Genomic DNA, 16,735 nt, shown 5'->3' with positions numbered 1-16,735 from the left:
AGCTCTACATCTGGGAAATGCTGTGGGGGCCAAGGGATTGGGTATTACAGCTGGATCCTATCAGACGAGAAGGTCGCAGACTAGGTGAGGGTGGGGCAGGGAGGGAGATGCAGAGGAGCCTGTCTGGAAGATGGGGAAGAATTTAGTAAGGTGAAGTTAAGGGAATATGGGATGGGCAGCAGGGCCCCAGCTTCTTTACTGGACTGGGTGTTATAGTGGTTTTGTCAGGCTCCAGAGCCACCCCGTAACCCGAGGAGTGAGAGAGAGCATCTTTCTGGTGGTCAAATTTCTTTCAGCAGCAGAATCGTTTGCTCCGGCCAAAGCTCCTGGTGTGGAGGGCAGAGCTGCCCTGCAGAATGCAGCGGCTTCCCTGGCCTGCCGCGGCCCTGCGCAGAAATGAGCTGCTCGGAAATCTCGGCTCGTGGCGCACATAATCACTTATGCGGGGCCCCGCTCTTTATTCTATTAGTTAGGAAATCTCCCATCCCTGACCCTCATTTATCTGCTCTTCCAATCCATTTTCAAATGTTTAGATATATGTGTATCTTTGAAAATATACGAGTTTAGTTGTGTGTTTTCTTTACGAATGCACTTTTCGTTTTCAAAGTACAGTTTGGAAACTACCAGTGGAGCTCAACCCTATCTATCAAAGTAACTGGAGTCTTGGGGAGAGGCAATTCTCTCGAGTCTCCTCCCTGGCGCAGCTGAGAGTGAGCCCAGGTCTCCCCTCCCACTGGCTCCTGGCTCTGCCCCAGCATGATGCCTCTGGGTCCCTAGTTTGAGATCTAATTTCCTCTCCTGCCCTCCAAACCTGAGTCACTGTTCTGCCTCCACTGGGTAGCCCTGGTGTCCCAGGGGACAGAGCACAGGGGGTGACAGGATCTAGCAGCCATTAAGGAGGGACAGTTAGACAGAGATTCAGGATGCATATGCCCCTGTGTGGCCCTGGAACACGTTGCCATGCTTCCTCTTCTGATTTTCATCTGACAAATGTGACCTTCAGGGTGGTGCTGAGGAATGATTATATGCAACACTAACAAGTTGTTCTTTAAAGCAAACACATATTGAATACCTGCTATGCGCCAAGTCCTTTACTTGTGTCATCTCATTTAACCACAGGGCTACTGTATTGTTTTAAAGCATTATTATAATTATTTTTTGCATGATGCCAAAGTCACATTCTTTTTTTTTTTTTTCTTTTTCTTTTGTGACAGTTTCACTCTGTTACCCAGGCTGGAGTACAACGGTGCAATCTCGGCTCACTGCAACCTCCATCTCCCGTGTTCAATCAATTCTCGTGGCTCAGCCTCCCAAGTTGCTGGGATTATAGGCACATTCCACCATACCTGGCTAACTTTTGTATTTTTAGTGGAGATGGGGGGTTTCACCATGTTGGCGAGGCTGGTCTTAAACTCCTGGCCTCACGTCTGCCTGCCTCGGCCTCCCCAAGTGGTGGGATTATAGGCATGAGCCACCACACCCACCCTCCAAAGCCATGTTCTTTCTATGGCACCATGCTGATTCTGTGCTTAGGATGTGAGGTTCAAATGGGGGAGCTGCCAGCAGGGAAAGGCAGACCTAAGTAATCATTCTTGGGCCCAGCGTGTCCAGCCCACCTCATTTTGTTGTTGTTGTTTTTCTGTTCTGTTTTGTTTTAGGCTTTCAGCAGCCTGAAGCGATGGGTTTTAGTTTCTGTCTCTAGTGATAAGTGGAAACAAGGGATCAGGAAGTGGCATCACTGGCCAACCAGAAACAGAAACTAAGAACCCACGACTGTATTCTCTTCCTTGGACCCCCTTGCCACCAGCCACGGGTCTGGGCACAGTGATCAGGTCCTACTGCCCTCTGAGACCAAGCAAGTCACCGTCTCTCTGAACCTCAGATTCCCCATCTGCAAAAGCCTTCCCCTTGCAAGGCAGTTGTGAGGAGCGGAGATAAGGCACATATACTACCTGCTCCCGTTAGTGCTCAATTACACCCACCTATTATTATAAAGGGGTGGTTCTCAAATGTTCAGATGCATGAGAAATACTGGGAATGCAAATTGCTAGGCCCCATTCCCAGAGATTCTGATTGGCAGGTCTAGGGTGGGGCCCAGGGATATCTGTAACTCACACTTTTGTCCCGGTGAAATGATGCCCACTGAGAAACAAGCTTTTAAGGAAAATACACCTGGGGCCTCTGACCACAGAAAGTCTTTATTCCTGAGTTAAAAGTCAGGTTCTAAAACGACAGCCTGTTCCCTGGGGCAGCCAATGCCAGTAGGGCAGATGGAAACCTCTGGTGGGGGCAGCCACGGAGTTCACAGCTTGGGCCTGTGACCCACGATCTCGTTGTAGCCCTTTCTACAGGTACGGGTGATCCACTCATGCTCGTCATCATCTGCAAGCAAAGAGGAAGAGCTAGTCATGCTTGGTGCTCGCTGGGACCTTTCCTGGCCTGGGTGTCCCCCAGGTGGGGCCTTGGGACTGGGATGGTCTGTCGATGGCCAGTCTGTTGAGCTTTGCATGGGGAGGAACAGACCTTTCGTTTACACTGAATGCCTCGAAGTGCCTGGTCTTGGGGAAATTGAACACAAAAGGGTTTCTAGCTGTGGGTGCTGCTGATGGGAGGCAAGCATGAGGCGGTCTGGCTGCCCCGAGCTCCACTGGATCTAACAGGCAGAGAGCAGCGCTTCACAGTGGGGCACTTGCCTGGTCTGACAGCCCACGCACGGCAGCCCCGGGACAGCGGGTCTAGCTTGCTGGTGGTGCTAGGAGACAGAGTCCTGAGGTTTTCCTTTCCTTTCTAGGCTTTCCATTCTTGACCCTTTAAAGAACCCATGGTTTCCCCAGGGGACTAACACGCTCTTGTTTACTCCAGGCCTTTCAGTGGGAACAGAGAGAAGCAGGAGATGCTGCTGTGCCCTGAAGGCCCTAGACCAGGCGTTCCCAAACTTTTTACACAGGGGGCCAGTTCACTGTCCCTCAGACCGTTGGAGGGCCGCCACATACTGTGCTCCTCTCACTGACCACCAATGAAAGAGGTGCCCCTTCCTGAAGTGCGGCGGGGGGCCGGATAAATGGCCTCAGGGGGCCACATGTGGACTGCGGGCCGTAGTTTGGGGATGCCTGCCTTAGATGAAGGGTCTCCTTAGTTTAATTTTCATAACCAACCACCCAGTGCAGTTCTCCACCGTCTTACAGATGAACAAACAGAGGCTCACAGAGGTCCAGACACTTGACCACAGCCACAGTGTTGGCACGTGGGAGAGCTCAGATCGGAACCTAGGATTGTCCAGCTACAAAGCCTCTTCTGTTTTTTAAACCTCAATAGAGAGAGTTGAGTGAATCTCACTCTTCAGTCCACAGCAGCTGCCATCGTCTCTCTGTGGAAGAACCCTCCATGGATTTACTTTGTTTTCATTTTTCCTACCTCCAAACCCACACTGGGCCCCTCCTCCACCACGGTAGGGACCTACTCCAATGATGGGCTAGAGATCCCAAAAAATGCATGTTGCTCTGTAAAATATGTGCTGCTGTTTCGCATACCAATGTGTTTTTAATTTACAGAAATGGCATTGTGCTGTGGCTTCCATTATGTCTCAATATTTTTTTTATGCAGGACTTATTCCTGCTGCTGTGTGTACATCCAGCTCTTTGCTTCCTACTGCTGCCTAATATTCCATGCTTGGCTTCCATCACATTTTCCTCTCTGTGCTGGTGTGGACATAGAGGTTGCCTGCAACTCCCGCTACCAGGAACAATGCTGGGACAAGCGTTCCTGGGCACACCCCTTCATACATACATGGAGAATGTCTCTAGGGTTACATCCCCTCCAGGAGGAGGGCCACGGAGTCCTGCACATCCTTCCCACACGGTCCTCCAGCTGCCCATCCTCTTTTCACACCGTGCTGGCTGCCTTCTCCCTGCCGTCCTGCCTCTCCACCTTCCCACCACCCCTCCCTTCCCTTGGTGCCACCCCTGCCTTTAACCAGTGTTCCTACCTAAGAGAAGGAAGGATGGGTCTGCCCACCCTCCTCGGGTGACAAATGACAGATGCTTGGGAACGAGGGCACTCTCTGAGAGCTGAAACACAGAGGGTTCACGGAAAGCTTTAATGAACCAGATCCCCTGCCAGGGATGCCTTCCTCTTCTGTGAAAGGCACCAGACCCAGGGGCAGAGAGGTGGAGGCTCACGGACAGCCTATGTGTGCTTGGTGCTTTGCAGACATTGTGTCTCACTGGATCCTTGTAAAAGCCCAGTCGGGTAGGGGAGAGCCTTATCCTAAGGTTTCAAACCGAAGTTCACCAGCCTCTGCAGCCTGACCTCTCACCCCAGGGCAGATGTGAACACACCAGGAGCTGAGGCTGCTGCCACATCACCAACCACCTCCCTGCCATTTCTTTACATAGGACCTCAGGAAAATGGCTTGCTGCCTGGCACACTCTGGCAAGCAGCCAGTGAGCCTCAGTTGCCTCTGGGGAGGCTGCCTGGGAGTCCCCGCTGAGGCTGGGAAGCCCAGGGGTGGGGAAAGAGTGATGATGTGTCAGCACACAAGGAGTTAAACGCTGGTGGAGCCCACTTTTGCCACACTGTGAGCAGCCTGGTTGGTAATTACAGTTCTGAAGTCTCCAGGCTATTCGAGTCAGTGCAGCTGCAACCTCTTCAGCAGTAACCCCTGAAACCAGACAGACTGGGTTTATTGTGCTGAACCAGTCCTCAGGCCCCTCCCTGATCGTTAAAAATTGACAGCAATGGACTTAACAGCCCTCTTCACTACCCCTTTCACTCTCTACCTGGCTGTACAGCCACCAATTTGAATCACAGATGCCTCCCCTCCCCGGCAGCTGCTCACCAACCCTCCCTCCGCCACCCCTGCGCCTCTCTGCGGCTCCCCTGGCCCTGCCATGCCAGGGTGAGGCTGCCGAAGCACATTTCATCAATATTTAAAATGGAATTAAACCTGCAGCTTTGATTAATGCCTCCCAGATCCTGGGAGTTGTGATTACTATTTTGCAAATTGCGATTGTTGGAATATGTTAATATGATTGTCTGAGAACATCTTCACCTTCTCAGATAATTTCCCTCCTTTTTGGTAGGAGGGGAGAGGGAGAGAAGGGAGAAAAAAGATGGGAAAAAACATCCCACAAACTCTTTAATCAATTGTAAATTATTACCCTTGGCACAACTGCCAGTGGTGCAGAGAGATGGAAGAAGATTTCTGGTTTGGTGTATTTATCTTAAAAATTTCTGGTCCCCACTGGCCCAGTAATTCCACTCTGGGACACTATCTTAAAGGGATAATCTGTTTGTCTCAGAACTATTTAGAATCAGGAAAAAGGAAAATGACCTACATTTCTAAAAACGAGGAAATGATTATTTTGTTGTATATGCATTCATTTAACAAATAGTTATGTGCCAGGCATGGCGCTAAATTCGGGGAGGTGGATACTGTAAGGCACATGAGGGGATATTTAACAGCTTGGAAAATAATTGTTAGGAAGTTTGTATAGCAACATGGGGGAAATATTTTTGATGTGATAATAAGCAAAAGAAAAAAGTCAACAAGAGATAAGAAATAAAATTACATATAATATATGTTGTGTAAAAACTGCACAGAAGAAAGTTAAAGAAAAATTGAAATGTGAATAATAGCCCTGACTAGTGGGACAAGAGACTTTCTCTTTCTTCTTTTATTTCCCAAATCTTCTTTCACTAATGGGTATTAACGATAGAAAAAAAAACGAAATAATTATTGGCTTTTTTTCCTACCCTCCAATTTAATGTCTTGGTAATTTCATGCATTTGTTAATTGAGATAAGATATTTTGGCTGGGCATGGTGGCTCACAACTGTACTCCCAGCACTTTGGGAAGCTGAGGTGGACAGACTGCTTGAGGCTGGGAGTTTGAATCCAGCCTGGGCAACATGGCAAAACTTCCTCTCTACAAAAAATAGAAAGCTGGGTGTGGTGGCAAGCGCCTGTGGTCCCAGCTACTTGGAAGGCTGAAATGGAAGCATCACCTGAGCCTGGGATGGTGGAGGCCGCGGGGAGCTGTGATCACGCCACTGCACTCCAGCCTGGGTGACAGAGTTGAGTGTCTCTAACTAACTAACTAAATAAATAAAATAATATTTCTGGGTTCCTAGAAATACCAACAGGGTTCTTGAACTCCTGAAAAGCAAAAAGAACTTGCATAAAGATATTGGTGAAAATGCATAAATATCAGAATAGACAAATCTGCGCAGGAGAACTCCAGGTAATTTATGTACTCTGCCCTCAAAGACTTGGAGCAAAAATCCCCACTTCTGAAGTGTGGCTGTGCATAGTGACTTCCAAAGAGTACAGTGTGGAAAGGGAGCAGGGGGAAAGGGACTTTATAACGGAGAAACCTCACAAACACTACCTCAGCCAGGTGATCAAGGTCAACAGCAACATTGGTTAGTCATGGTGACAGTCTGGACCCTTGATAGGATGGGATGAAGAGGACACTTTACCTCTGTGATCTTCCTCCTAAACCCACAACTCCAATTTACTCATGAGAAAAACATCAGACAGATTCCAGTTGAGGGGTATCCTGCAAAAAATCTGACCAGGACTCCCCAAAACTGTCATAAAAAACAAGGGAAGCCTAAGCCACGCTCATCCCCCAGTGGAGCCTAAGGAGACAGGATGGGGATCCTGGAACAGAAAACAGACATCAGGGAAAGGCATCTGTAAAAAGTATGGGCTTTAGTGAATCGCAACATCAATATTAGTTCATTAATTGTGACAGATGTACCATCCGATATAAGACCGTCATAACGGGAAATTGTACTATCTTTGCGAGAATTCTGTTAATTTAACTCCTTTCAAATAAACATTTTAAGAAATACATGAACATCCAGTGTGCTCCCTGAAAGGTGAGATTCTCGTGTTCTCTAAGAGGAATGGCCAATCCTTCACAGACCCAGACATCCAAATTGAAGTCATTCACTCTCTTTTCATTCATGGTCCCCTCATATCACAATTTTTGAATCTATACTTGTTTGCTTTTTTTCTTTTTTTGAGATGGAGTTTTGCTCTTACTGCCCAGGGTGGAGTGCAATGGCGTGAGATCTCATTGATTGGCCAGTGAGAGACAGTGCATAGTGTGGACGGGAAGGGTTGATTGGCCAGTTGTTCACTAAGACTCTTCTAGGTATGATAATAGAAATATGCCATCCATAGATACAAAATAAGCTGTGCTTTTAGTCTCTAGAGCTGTGCTGTCCCACATGGTAGTCACTAGCCACATTGTAACCATTGAACACCTGAAATCCGGCCAGTCCTAACTGATGTGTGCTGTTAGTGTAACATACACACCAGATTTCAAACACATACTGTAAATAAAACAATATAAAATAGTACTTTTTAATATTGACTATGTATTGAAGTGATAATACTTTGGATATATTGGATTAAATTATATATATGGCTGGGCACAGTGACTCACGCCTGTAATCCCAGCACTTTGGGAGGCTGAGGCGGGTGGATCACGAGGTCAAGAGATCGAGGCCATCCTGGCCAACATGGTGAAACCCCATCTCTACTAAAAATATCAAAATTAGCTGGGCATGGTGGCATGTGCCTGTGGTCCCAGCTACTTGGGAGGCTGAGGCAGAAGAATCGCTTGAACCCAGGAGGCGGAAGAATCGCTTGAACCCAGGAGGTGGAGGTTGCAGTGAGCCGAGATCATGCCACTGCCACTGCACTCCAGCCTGGCAACAACAACAACAACAACAACAACAACAACAACAAAATATATATATATATATATATATATATATATATATATAGAGAGAGAGAGAGAGAGAGAGAGAGAGAGAGTGTGTGAGAGAGAGAGAGAGAGAGAGACGGAGTCTTTCTCTTGTTACCCAGGCTGGAGTGAAGTGGTGCAATCTTGGCTCACTGCAATCTCCGCCTCCTGGGTTGAAGCAATTTTCCTGCCTCAGCCTCCCGACTGGCTGGGATTACAGGCACCTGCCACCACACCTGACTAATTTTTGTGTTTTTAGTAGAGATGGGCTTTAACCATGTTGGCCAGGCTGATTTTAAACTCCTGACATCAGGTGATCCGCCTGCCTTGGCTGCTTAAAGTGCTGGGATTACAGCTGTGAGCCACCACGCCCTGCCTGCATATTTTCTTATATAATGTTTTTCTATCCCATTAGACTGTAAGCTGTCAGTACAGGGACCATGTCTGATTTGTTGACCACTAGACCCAGCATACAATAGGTGCTTAATAAATTCTCTCCCAGATGAAGTCTGGAATAAGCCTTTTTCATTCTGACTGCATCAGTTGCCATCAACAAATATTCCCTATGCACCCCCTTCTTGGCACCCAGGTCTCAACTGAAATGTCACCTTCTCAATGACCCTAATCTAACCATCTCCACTCCCGGTCATTCCATCTTGTCTTCATTTTAGTTTCTCCATAGCATAAACCACTCCCTGCATATACATTTGTTTACATTCATGTTGTCTCCCACCCCGTCCAGACTGTAAGCTCCAGGGAGACCAGGAGCCCTGCCTGCTTGTTCACTATGATATCCTAGTGCTTAGGAGAGCATCTGGCACATAGTAGGTTCTCAGTTGATATCTTTTGAATTAATGAATGAATTGGCAAGCCCAATCCTGTGGTCAGCCCTGGCCAATGCTAGGGACAGATGGGACTGAGGCCAGCAGAGAGCACTGCCAGGACCTGGGTACACTCCAGGTTTAGATCTGTCTGTCTTTGGGACAGAAGGATGTCTTTATGCCAGTTCTGAAGCTTTGGAAGTAACCTTGCTGCCACCTGCATGCCCTGCCCCCATAGGTCATTAGGAGAACTGGGCTTTTTACAGAGAAGAAAAGGACCTTATTGAGAGAGAGAGACCCCAACTATGGCCATGAGCTACTGCAATAGAAAACTTCCCTGAAAATGTTCTCTATTCCTCAGCCTGGCCTTCAAGACCTCCTGGTCCCCCTGCTTTCCTCCTCACTTCCCTCACAGCTCCCCTCACACTAAAATGCAGCCACTGGAGGAATTGCAGTAGTCCACACGTGCATGCTCGCCAGTGCCTCTGTGCCTTTGCATCTGCTGTTCCAGAGCCTCTCAGAGCACAACAGAGGCCCAAGGTACTTTCCATTTTGTAGTATTGGTATACTTAAAATTGAAGACAGGCCTGAACAAGATGATAACAATCACAGTATAGTTTAAATATTTACCTTTGACAAACTACTACCTTTTTTTCCCTTTGAGATGGAGTCTCGCTCTGTCTCCAGGCTGGAGTGCAGTGTTGCGATCTTGGCCCACTCACCTCCGCCTCCCGGGTACAAGCGAGTTTTCTGCCTCAGCCTCCTGAGTAGCGGGACTACAGGTGCGTGCCACCAAGCCCAGCTAATTTTTGCACTTTTAGTAGAGATGGGGTTTCACCATGTTCGCCAGGATGGTCTCCATCTCTTGACCTTGCGATCTGCCCGCCTTGGTCTCCCAAAGTGTTGGGATTATAGGCGTGAGCCACTGCACCCGGCCGACAAATGACTACTTTTAACACAAACAACCAAATGTAGTATGAGTGTGTGATTCTAGGATTTCTCCCAAAAAAGTTTAAGTTCACAGTGTGCTAAAGGCAGCATGGTAAGGAAAGGGGGTGTGAATTTCAAGTTGTCTGATGAACAGAGTCCTCCTTCACTCGTGTCACAATCCACACCTAAAAGCCCCATGAATGTGTGGGCTGGGCCTCCTGCCCTCTTGGCTGTCTCCCACCCGCACAGACCCTGCGTGGATGTCAGCCTTCCCTGAGCTGGGACGGGGTCACAGTGTTGGTCATGGTGACCCCCTCCAGCCTGGGGCAGCCCTGTCCCGTTTACTTTTGATCGTCAGGGCCTAGCACAGATACGGCAATTAGAAACTATTTCATAAATACATAGTGAATAATGAATAAAGAAATGTAAATTTGAGGATATAAAAGTAATAGGTTTACCCTGTGGGGTTTTGACAAAGGAGGAAGGATTTCTTCCCCACCCTGAGCAAATGGAGCTGCTGAGAGGGCCAGGCAGGCATGCCAAGGTCAAGTCCAAGGCTGCCAGCTGCTGGTTCCTTTTGTGACTTGAGGCAATAGATTGGGCAGCCCTACCACATGGAAAGGCTGGGTTGCATGGGGTCATACCTTGGCACTAACCACACTCAGGAAGCTCAGAGCCTGGCTGGCCTGGGACTTGCCTCTCAGTGAAGGTGGGGAGGAGCTGACCTGTACAGGCCACAGCTGTGCCCAGCCTGCTGAGCTGTGTCCAGGTCACGGATGACATTAGTGCAGCCTGCAGGTCCATGCAGAGCTGGGGGAAAAAGAGATCCTGAAAGTCTCAGAACAGCTGCAAGGAAATATCAGCTCCTCAGAGGGTTAGCAGGGAGGACACAGTGTGGCATGATGGTTAAGAGCGCGGGCATTGGAACTCTGTACCACTAGCTCAGAGACCTTGAGCAAGTGGCCTCACGCCTCCCTGGGTCTCATTTCCTCATCTACAATGATGCCTGCCTTGAAGGCTTGCATGAGGACCAAGTGAGATCATTCCTTAAAAAAAAGTTTAGCATAGCACTTGGTGCACAGGAAAGGCCAGAAACCAAGAGAAATGCCAGAAGTTATCTTTGGAAGGTGGGACTTGAGGGCTCATGTGGTAACATGGCAAAGACTGGCAGGAGTCCCGCAGCCAAACAGGCCTGGGTTGGATGCTGAGCCACCAACTCGCTGGGTGATTTGGGGCACATCACTCCCATCTCTGAGCCAGGCTCCTTGTCTTTGCAGCAGGTTTCACCCGACTTTCCGCAGAGAGCAGAGTGAGGACTGGCCCGGATGAATGGCACTCAGTGGGCACCCAGGAATGGAAGCTACAATCACCATTATGATGGGTCTGGCATTCCCAAAGTGGATGCCCATAAGGGAGTGTCTTTCAGGGACTTGCTCAGGACATCCCTAGGACTTCTGGTTCCCTGCCAGGATGGAGGGGGAGCCCGTGGGAGGAGGAGGCCTTCACACAAGGATCAGTGCCATAAAGATCAAGGGCCACAGCTCAGCTAATAATTTTTGTTCAAAGGCAGCAGGGCAGGCTGGGGCAGGCGAGCCCAAGGAAGGCAAGCAGGCGGATTGGGGTCACCGCACAACCATAGGCTGGGCTCTGCCTGCTCTTGGCACGCCTTTGGGCTGGGCACACCTGCGGTCACCGCTGCTATGCAGCTCCCACCCTATGTGAGTGAGGGGACTGGGGTGGAGACTAGGAAAGGGAGGAGACCAAGATGAAACAAAGAGTCTGCCTCGGGAGAGCGGCAGAGTTCACACTGGCCAGGCACTTAGGAGGTGCCCAGCTCTGCGTGTTCGCGGGGGGCCACACTCATCCTCTCCTCAGTGAGTGAGATGGGGCTGTCTCCACTTAAGATGAGAAAACTGGGGGTCAGATGATTTGCCCCAATTCCCACCATCAGGCCAGAGGGAAGGGATCAGAGTGCCTGGCACCCAAGTCACACTCAGTAAAGCTGCCAGTGTGTGCGCAGGCAGAGGTGTGTATATTTCCATCCAACTGTTCTCACACCAGCATAAGTGTGAAGAGATTGTGTGTGTGTGTGTGTGTGTGAGAGAGAGAGAGTGTGGGAATGGCTGCAGCAGAGGGCAGGTGTGCACATGGTGTGAGACTCATGTGACTGCCTGACTGTGGCAGATGTGAGCCCCTAAAATCTCAGTGTGTTCCATCCCATGCAGAGGGCAGAGGCATTTCCAACCCACAGAGACAGCCCAGGGCTCATGGCGAATGCCAGGGTGGCAGTGAGCACAGTGCTGGGCCAGGCCCTGGGGGAAGGAAGCTTCTGTTATAGGGGCTGTCGTCTTTTGGGGAGTCTAGGCCCATCTTCAGAGGGCTCCACGCTGGGATGGGGGGTGCACTGCAAAGCAGGCTCCCCAGCTTGTGGGCATCTATGGATCCCATCCACCGCCCTGCCACACCCTCTGTGCAAATGCAGGCTATGTGAGCTGGTGGGGCAGGGCCATGGCAGTGCCACAGTGAGGGTGGCAATGCTCAGGCATCCCCATCACCACTCCTGACAAGAAAGAGGCTTTGAACTTTTCTGGCAGTGGTGGTGGCCAGAGGCCAAGGCCACAGCATCGTCAATATTGACTGAGGAGTCATTGCCTAGGCAAAGCCTGCCACAGGGCGGGGAGATGGGAGGCCTTGGGGCTGCTCTGGCTTTTCCCCATACAAGAGCATCTTCTGGGCTGGGCCAAGCACCCACAAGCTTCTCAAGGCCTATTCAAATGTAAACGGCTTAGAAAAAGATGATTGGCTCTAATAGAAAAAAAAAAGAAAAACTACAAAAGTGAAATTAATAAATGTTATAATTAATGCATTCAGACTTAATTATTAAATTTAGAAATCAAAACAATTTTATTACACTTGAAATCCATTTGTAGGCTCCATTTCCTCATTTTTCGAGAATTCTCCAGCATGCATGACTCTCAGGAAATCATGGCCAATTGTTAAAAACTCATCATGAAACAGTTTACCAAGCCACAGCAACATTTTTATATTGAATGTGGGATTTATATTTCATGTGGATACACTTTGTTTTAATATGTGGAAATAATTTCTTTTTTTTTTTTTTTTTTTCAGATGGAGTCTCGCTCTGTCACTCAGGCTAGAGGGTAGTGACCTTGGCTCATTGCAACCTCTGTTTCCTGGGTTCAAGTGATTCTCCTGTCTCAGCCTCCTGAGTAGCTGCGATTACAGGCGCCTGCACTGTGCCTGGCTAGTTTTGTATTTTTAGTAGAGACAGGTCTCTACCAACATGGTGGCCAAGCTGGTCTTGAACTCTTGACCTCTATCTCTCCAGCCCACACTGGGTCCCTCTGCCTTGAATGTCCAGCTGAGACCCACTCCTCCATACTCATCAAACCCAGTCTGCCCATCACAGCCGGAGTGAGGCCTCCTTGACACCTTCCCCATTCCCCAACACATAAGCCTTCTCAGTTGCTCCATCTGGGGCTCCTCGTACCCCTGATCTCTCTGGCCTTTGCCCATGTTGCTCCTTCCCTTCCATGCAGCAGAATCCACCCACCATCCTTTTAGACCTGGCCAAACTCCACCTTTTCCAGGACACCATCTGGACTGCTTGGGACACACTGATGCTCTTTTCTGTGTGTGTGGCACACAGTGAATGTAGCTCCTGGCACCACTGAAACAGGGACACTCCCAGTTTTCTGGAAAGAATCTCATATTTAATATTTAAAGTTAAAAATCATAGGGAATATAGAATTGTGTTGGACTGCTTCCTATGCTTTTTTATGGTTTATGTTATTTTGATTTCTAAACTATCTTTTGAGGGGTGGGAGTTTCCTTATAGTCTTTTGAACATGAGGCTCCCTAAGGGGCCCAGGCCTCTGTCCAGAGAACACCCACGCCAGTCCTGTGACTGTCTATTTATGTATATGTTCCCATTAGGCCTGTACTGGTTTTGGTGGGGGCCAGGCACAGTCTGATCCCCAAGTGAAACCCTGGTGGATGCGGGGCCTCAACAAAGGCCTGTGTCTGGGGGGAGCTTTGGAGGCTTAAGGCTCTAGGTGCATAAGAAATGATGAGATGATGGGGACATATCCATAACAGAATGCCCAGGGCTGGGTAGACAGATCAGAAAACCACAGGCCTCTAGTCCAGTCTTGAAACTAGAATCCAAAGCAGATGGGAGGAGGCCAGAGTGCAGTTTGCCATGGTAACACTGGCTCCTCCCTTTGGGATGTGAAGTTAAGGAGGCCCCTGCTTTCCACCTTTTCACCCTGGGTGTAAAAGGATCACAACTGTGATTGCCAACATGCACCAAGGCCTTCACTTGGGCCAGCTGCTGTTCCTGTTGGAGATGATACCATCTCACTTCAGGCATGTCATCTCACTTCAGGCCACAATCCTGGAAGGGAGGTCTATTTCTGTCCCCATTTTTCAGATGAAGAAACTGAAGCTCAGAGAAGTTAAGGGCCTAGCTCAAGGTCACACAGCTGGTGAGTGGCAGAACTGGGATCTGCTTGCAGATCTGGCTGGCTCTAAATCCCTGCCTGTAGCCCTGTCTGCCTTCCTGGACCTGAGGGGTTTCAGTCAACAGCCCTGAGTTCCAGAGCCTGGGCTGAGGAAGAGAGTAGGTTCCTGCCCTATGGGCTCTGGCTTTCCACTCACTTCTATTAAAGGAGACAAAACAAACCATTATCGTGCTGGCTCCGGTTGACTCCAGCCACGGAAGGGGAAGCTGTGTCCTTCAAATGCCTCCAGGAGGCTACCATGGGGATGGGGGGCAGGGGAGGATTGTTACCAGAATCCGATGGGCACCATGGCTGGAAGGGGAATTTCCAGGGCCTTTGGAATTGGGGTGGGGAGAGAGGATGGCAACAGGCAATTCCTGCAGTCCAGGGAGAGGTGGCAAGCTGGGCAGGCTGTTATTCCTAGAGCAAAGATCTTGACAGGGCTCTATGGATGGCTTCCAAGTGACCAATCCCGCCCTCTGTAGGCAAAATTCTGTTTGTGAATTCCAGTGTATTTCTCTGGGGAGAAGTCTATAGCTGGGCCTAGATTCTCAGAAAGGTTCATGGTTCAGAAAAGGCCAGAGCATATCTCGTCAGTTCAGAGCATGGCCTCCAGTGTCAGAGGGACCTGTGTTCATATCCTGGTTCCTCCCTTTATTACCTGCTTGATCATCAGTAAATAACTTACCCCCGAGCCTCAGTTTCCCCATCTGCCAAATACGAATAAGGGTCTATTCCTCAAAGAACTGGGATGTGGTAAGTCCCTGGCACCGTGGAGGCATTCAATACTCATAACTTTCCTTCCTATCCCTTTAGCTTAGAGCAAATGCCCGTCTGCTGGCAGGGATGTGTGATTGGTGAGGGCATTTCATTTGGCAGTTACAGCATATTATCCCTCCACAAAGCCGTTATTACAGTGCTGCTAACAACACTACAGATAAAGCATAGATGTCCCTGCGTGCCAGCCTCCAGGTGATTATAACATTTCGGTAAATTGCCTTTTGTCTCGCTGGAGGGATGACAGCAGGAGGGGACTGTGGGGGAGTCTCGGCCATTTTGCAAAAACAGCAAGGGAGGCACTGTGGCAAGGTAGCCTGGGTTTGCAGAGGATTTCCGGCCAGCAGTGAGAAACCACAGTGCCAGCCCTGGCTCTACCACAGGCAGATTATAAGGGGTTGGACACGTGATTTGCCCTCTCTGGGTCTCAGATTTCTCGTCTGTCAGGCGAAGGCGAAGGCTTCAAGATGAGGGGAGTCTTGGTTTGTCAGTGGCATTGAAAGACGTTTACTGGCCAATTTTTGAGCAAGAAAGTGTACAGAGAACTATCTTGGGAATAGTCATCTGCAACCTTACACTCTTTGGAGGTATACTTTTCATATCTCTATAAAATATAGGGCTGCTAGGAAGGCCCGCGGTTGTTTCTTTCTTTCACTCGTACACTCCAATTTCTCATTCAAAGTCAGCTCTAACATTATCTTTAGCTTTGGAGTCAACTGGACCTGGCTTCCTGTTCCAGCTCTGCCATTTGCTATCAGTTTGACTTTGGGCAGGCATTTCACCTTGCCTCCGTTTCATCATCTATAAAGTGGGAATAACAAGGAGAACTACTTTGTGGGGTTACTGTGGAGATTAAATAAAATAAAATATATGTAAAGTGCTTAGACCAGTGCCTAGAACACTAAGCAGTTGACAAACGCTGGCTATTATTATTATCCTGCTTTATCACCTGAAACAGTATATGGATACCTTTATATATCAACAGATCTGTTTCTTCGCTGCCATGTTTAATGACGGCATTGTATTCTACAGTAAGAATAAAGCATATGTTATTCAACCAGTCCTCTTGTGTTGGACACGGGAGATGTTTCCAGTTTTCAACTGTCTAAACAGTGCCAGAGAAACTTTAGAAGATAAAAGTGGTCTTTCTTCTCTAGGTGTTCACCGTGCAGCTTAGATTTCACCCTTCTCTAAAGCTGGGTGGGGAGCAGATAAACACCCTGTCTGGGAACTTTTCACCTGTGCCTCTTTCTTCCTTTCTTTTCTTTTCTTTTCTTTTTTTTTTTTTTGAGACAGAACCTTGCTCTGTCGCCAGGCTCCAGGCTGGAGTGCATTGGTGCAGTGGTGTGATCTCGGCTCACCGCAATCTCTGCAACCTCTCCCGGGTTCAAGCAATTCTCCTGCCTCAGCCTCCTGAGCAGCTGGGACTACAGGCACGTGCCACCACACCCAGCTAATTTTTGTATTTTAGTAGAGATGGGGTTTCACCATGTTGGCCAGGATGGTCTCGATCTCTTGACCTTGTGATCCACCCACCTCGGCCTCCCAAAGTGCTGGGATTACAGGTGTGAGCCACCATGCCCGGCCTCCCATGCCTCTTTCAACAGATGATCTTGGAGCTGGCCAGAAGTGGAAAGTGGGAAACCTGGGGAGGCAATCAAGCCTGAGTGTGAATTCAGGCTCCTGCCAAATTTCCGGGGGAAATTCTTTAACCCCACTGAGGCTCAGTTTCCTCATTGTCAAACAGGGATCACAGGAATACTCCCTACCCCTTAGCTGAGGGTCTGGTGTGTGGCAAAATCTCAGTCATCGTTAGCTCTCGCCACCACCATCATCGCCATCTTCTTAATTATTCTGGTGGGGGCAGCCGAGTCACATAAGCCAGGTTACTTTTCACACCCTAATTCACACCCCTTATTCCCATC

At 48.9% G+C, this 16,735-nt stretch overlaps 1 protein-coding gene across 1 annotated transcript in view; it reads right to left on the bottom strand.

The window, feature by feature from the left end:
• Window positions 1-2,182: 2,182 nt before the first annotated feature.
• Window positions 2,183-16,735, bottom strand: part of MORN5 (MORN repeat containing 5) — a 38,730-nt gene continuing 24,177 nt past the window's right edge. The window contains exon 5 of the mRNA XM_003925165.3: window positions 2,183-2,382. Coding sequence (XP_003925214.2) covers window positions 2,303-2,382 — 80 coding nt within the window. The 3' untranslated portion in view covers window positions 2,183-2,302. The remainder of the gene's footprint in view (window positions 2,383-16,735) is intronic.

The sequence above is a fragment of the Saimiri boliviensis genome, chromosome 2 (genome assembly GCF_048565385.1).
Source record: "Saimiri boliviensis isolate mSaiBol1 chromosome 2, mSaiBol1.pri, whole genome shotgun sequence".
NCBI lineage: Eukaryota > Metazoa > Chordata > Mammalia > Primates > Cebidae > Saimiri > Saimiri boliviensis.
This window is presented reverse-complemented; position numbering and strand designations above follow the sequence as displayed.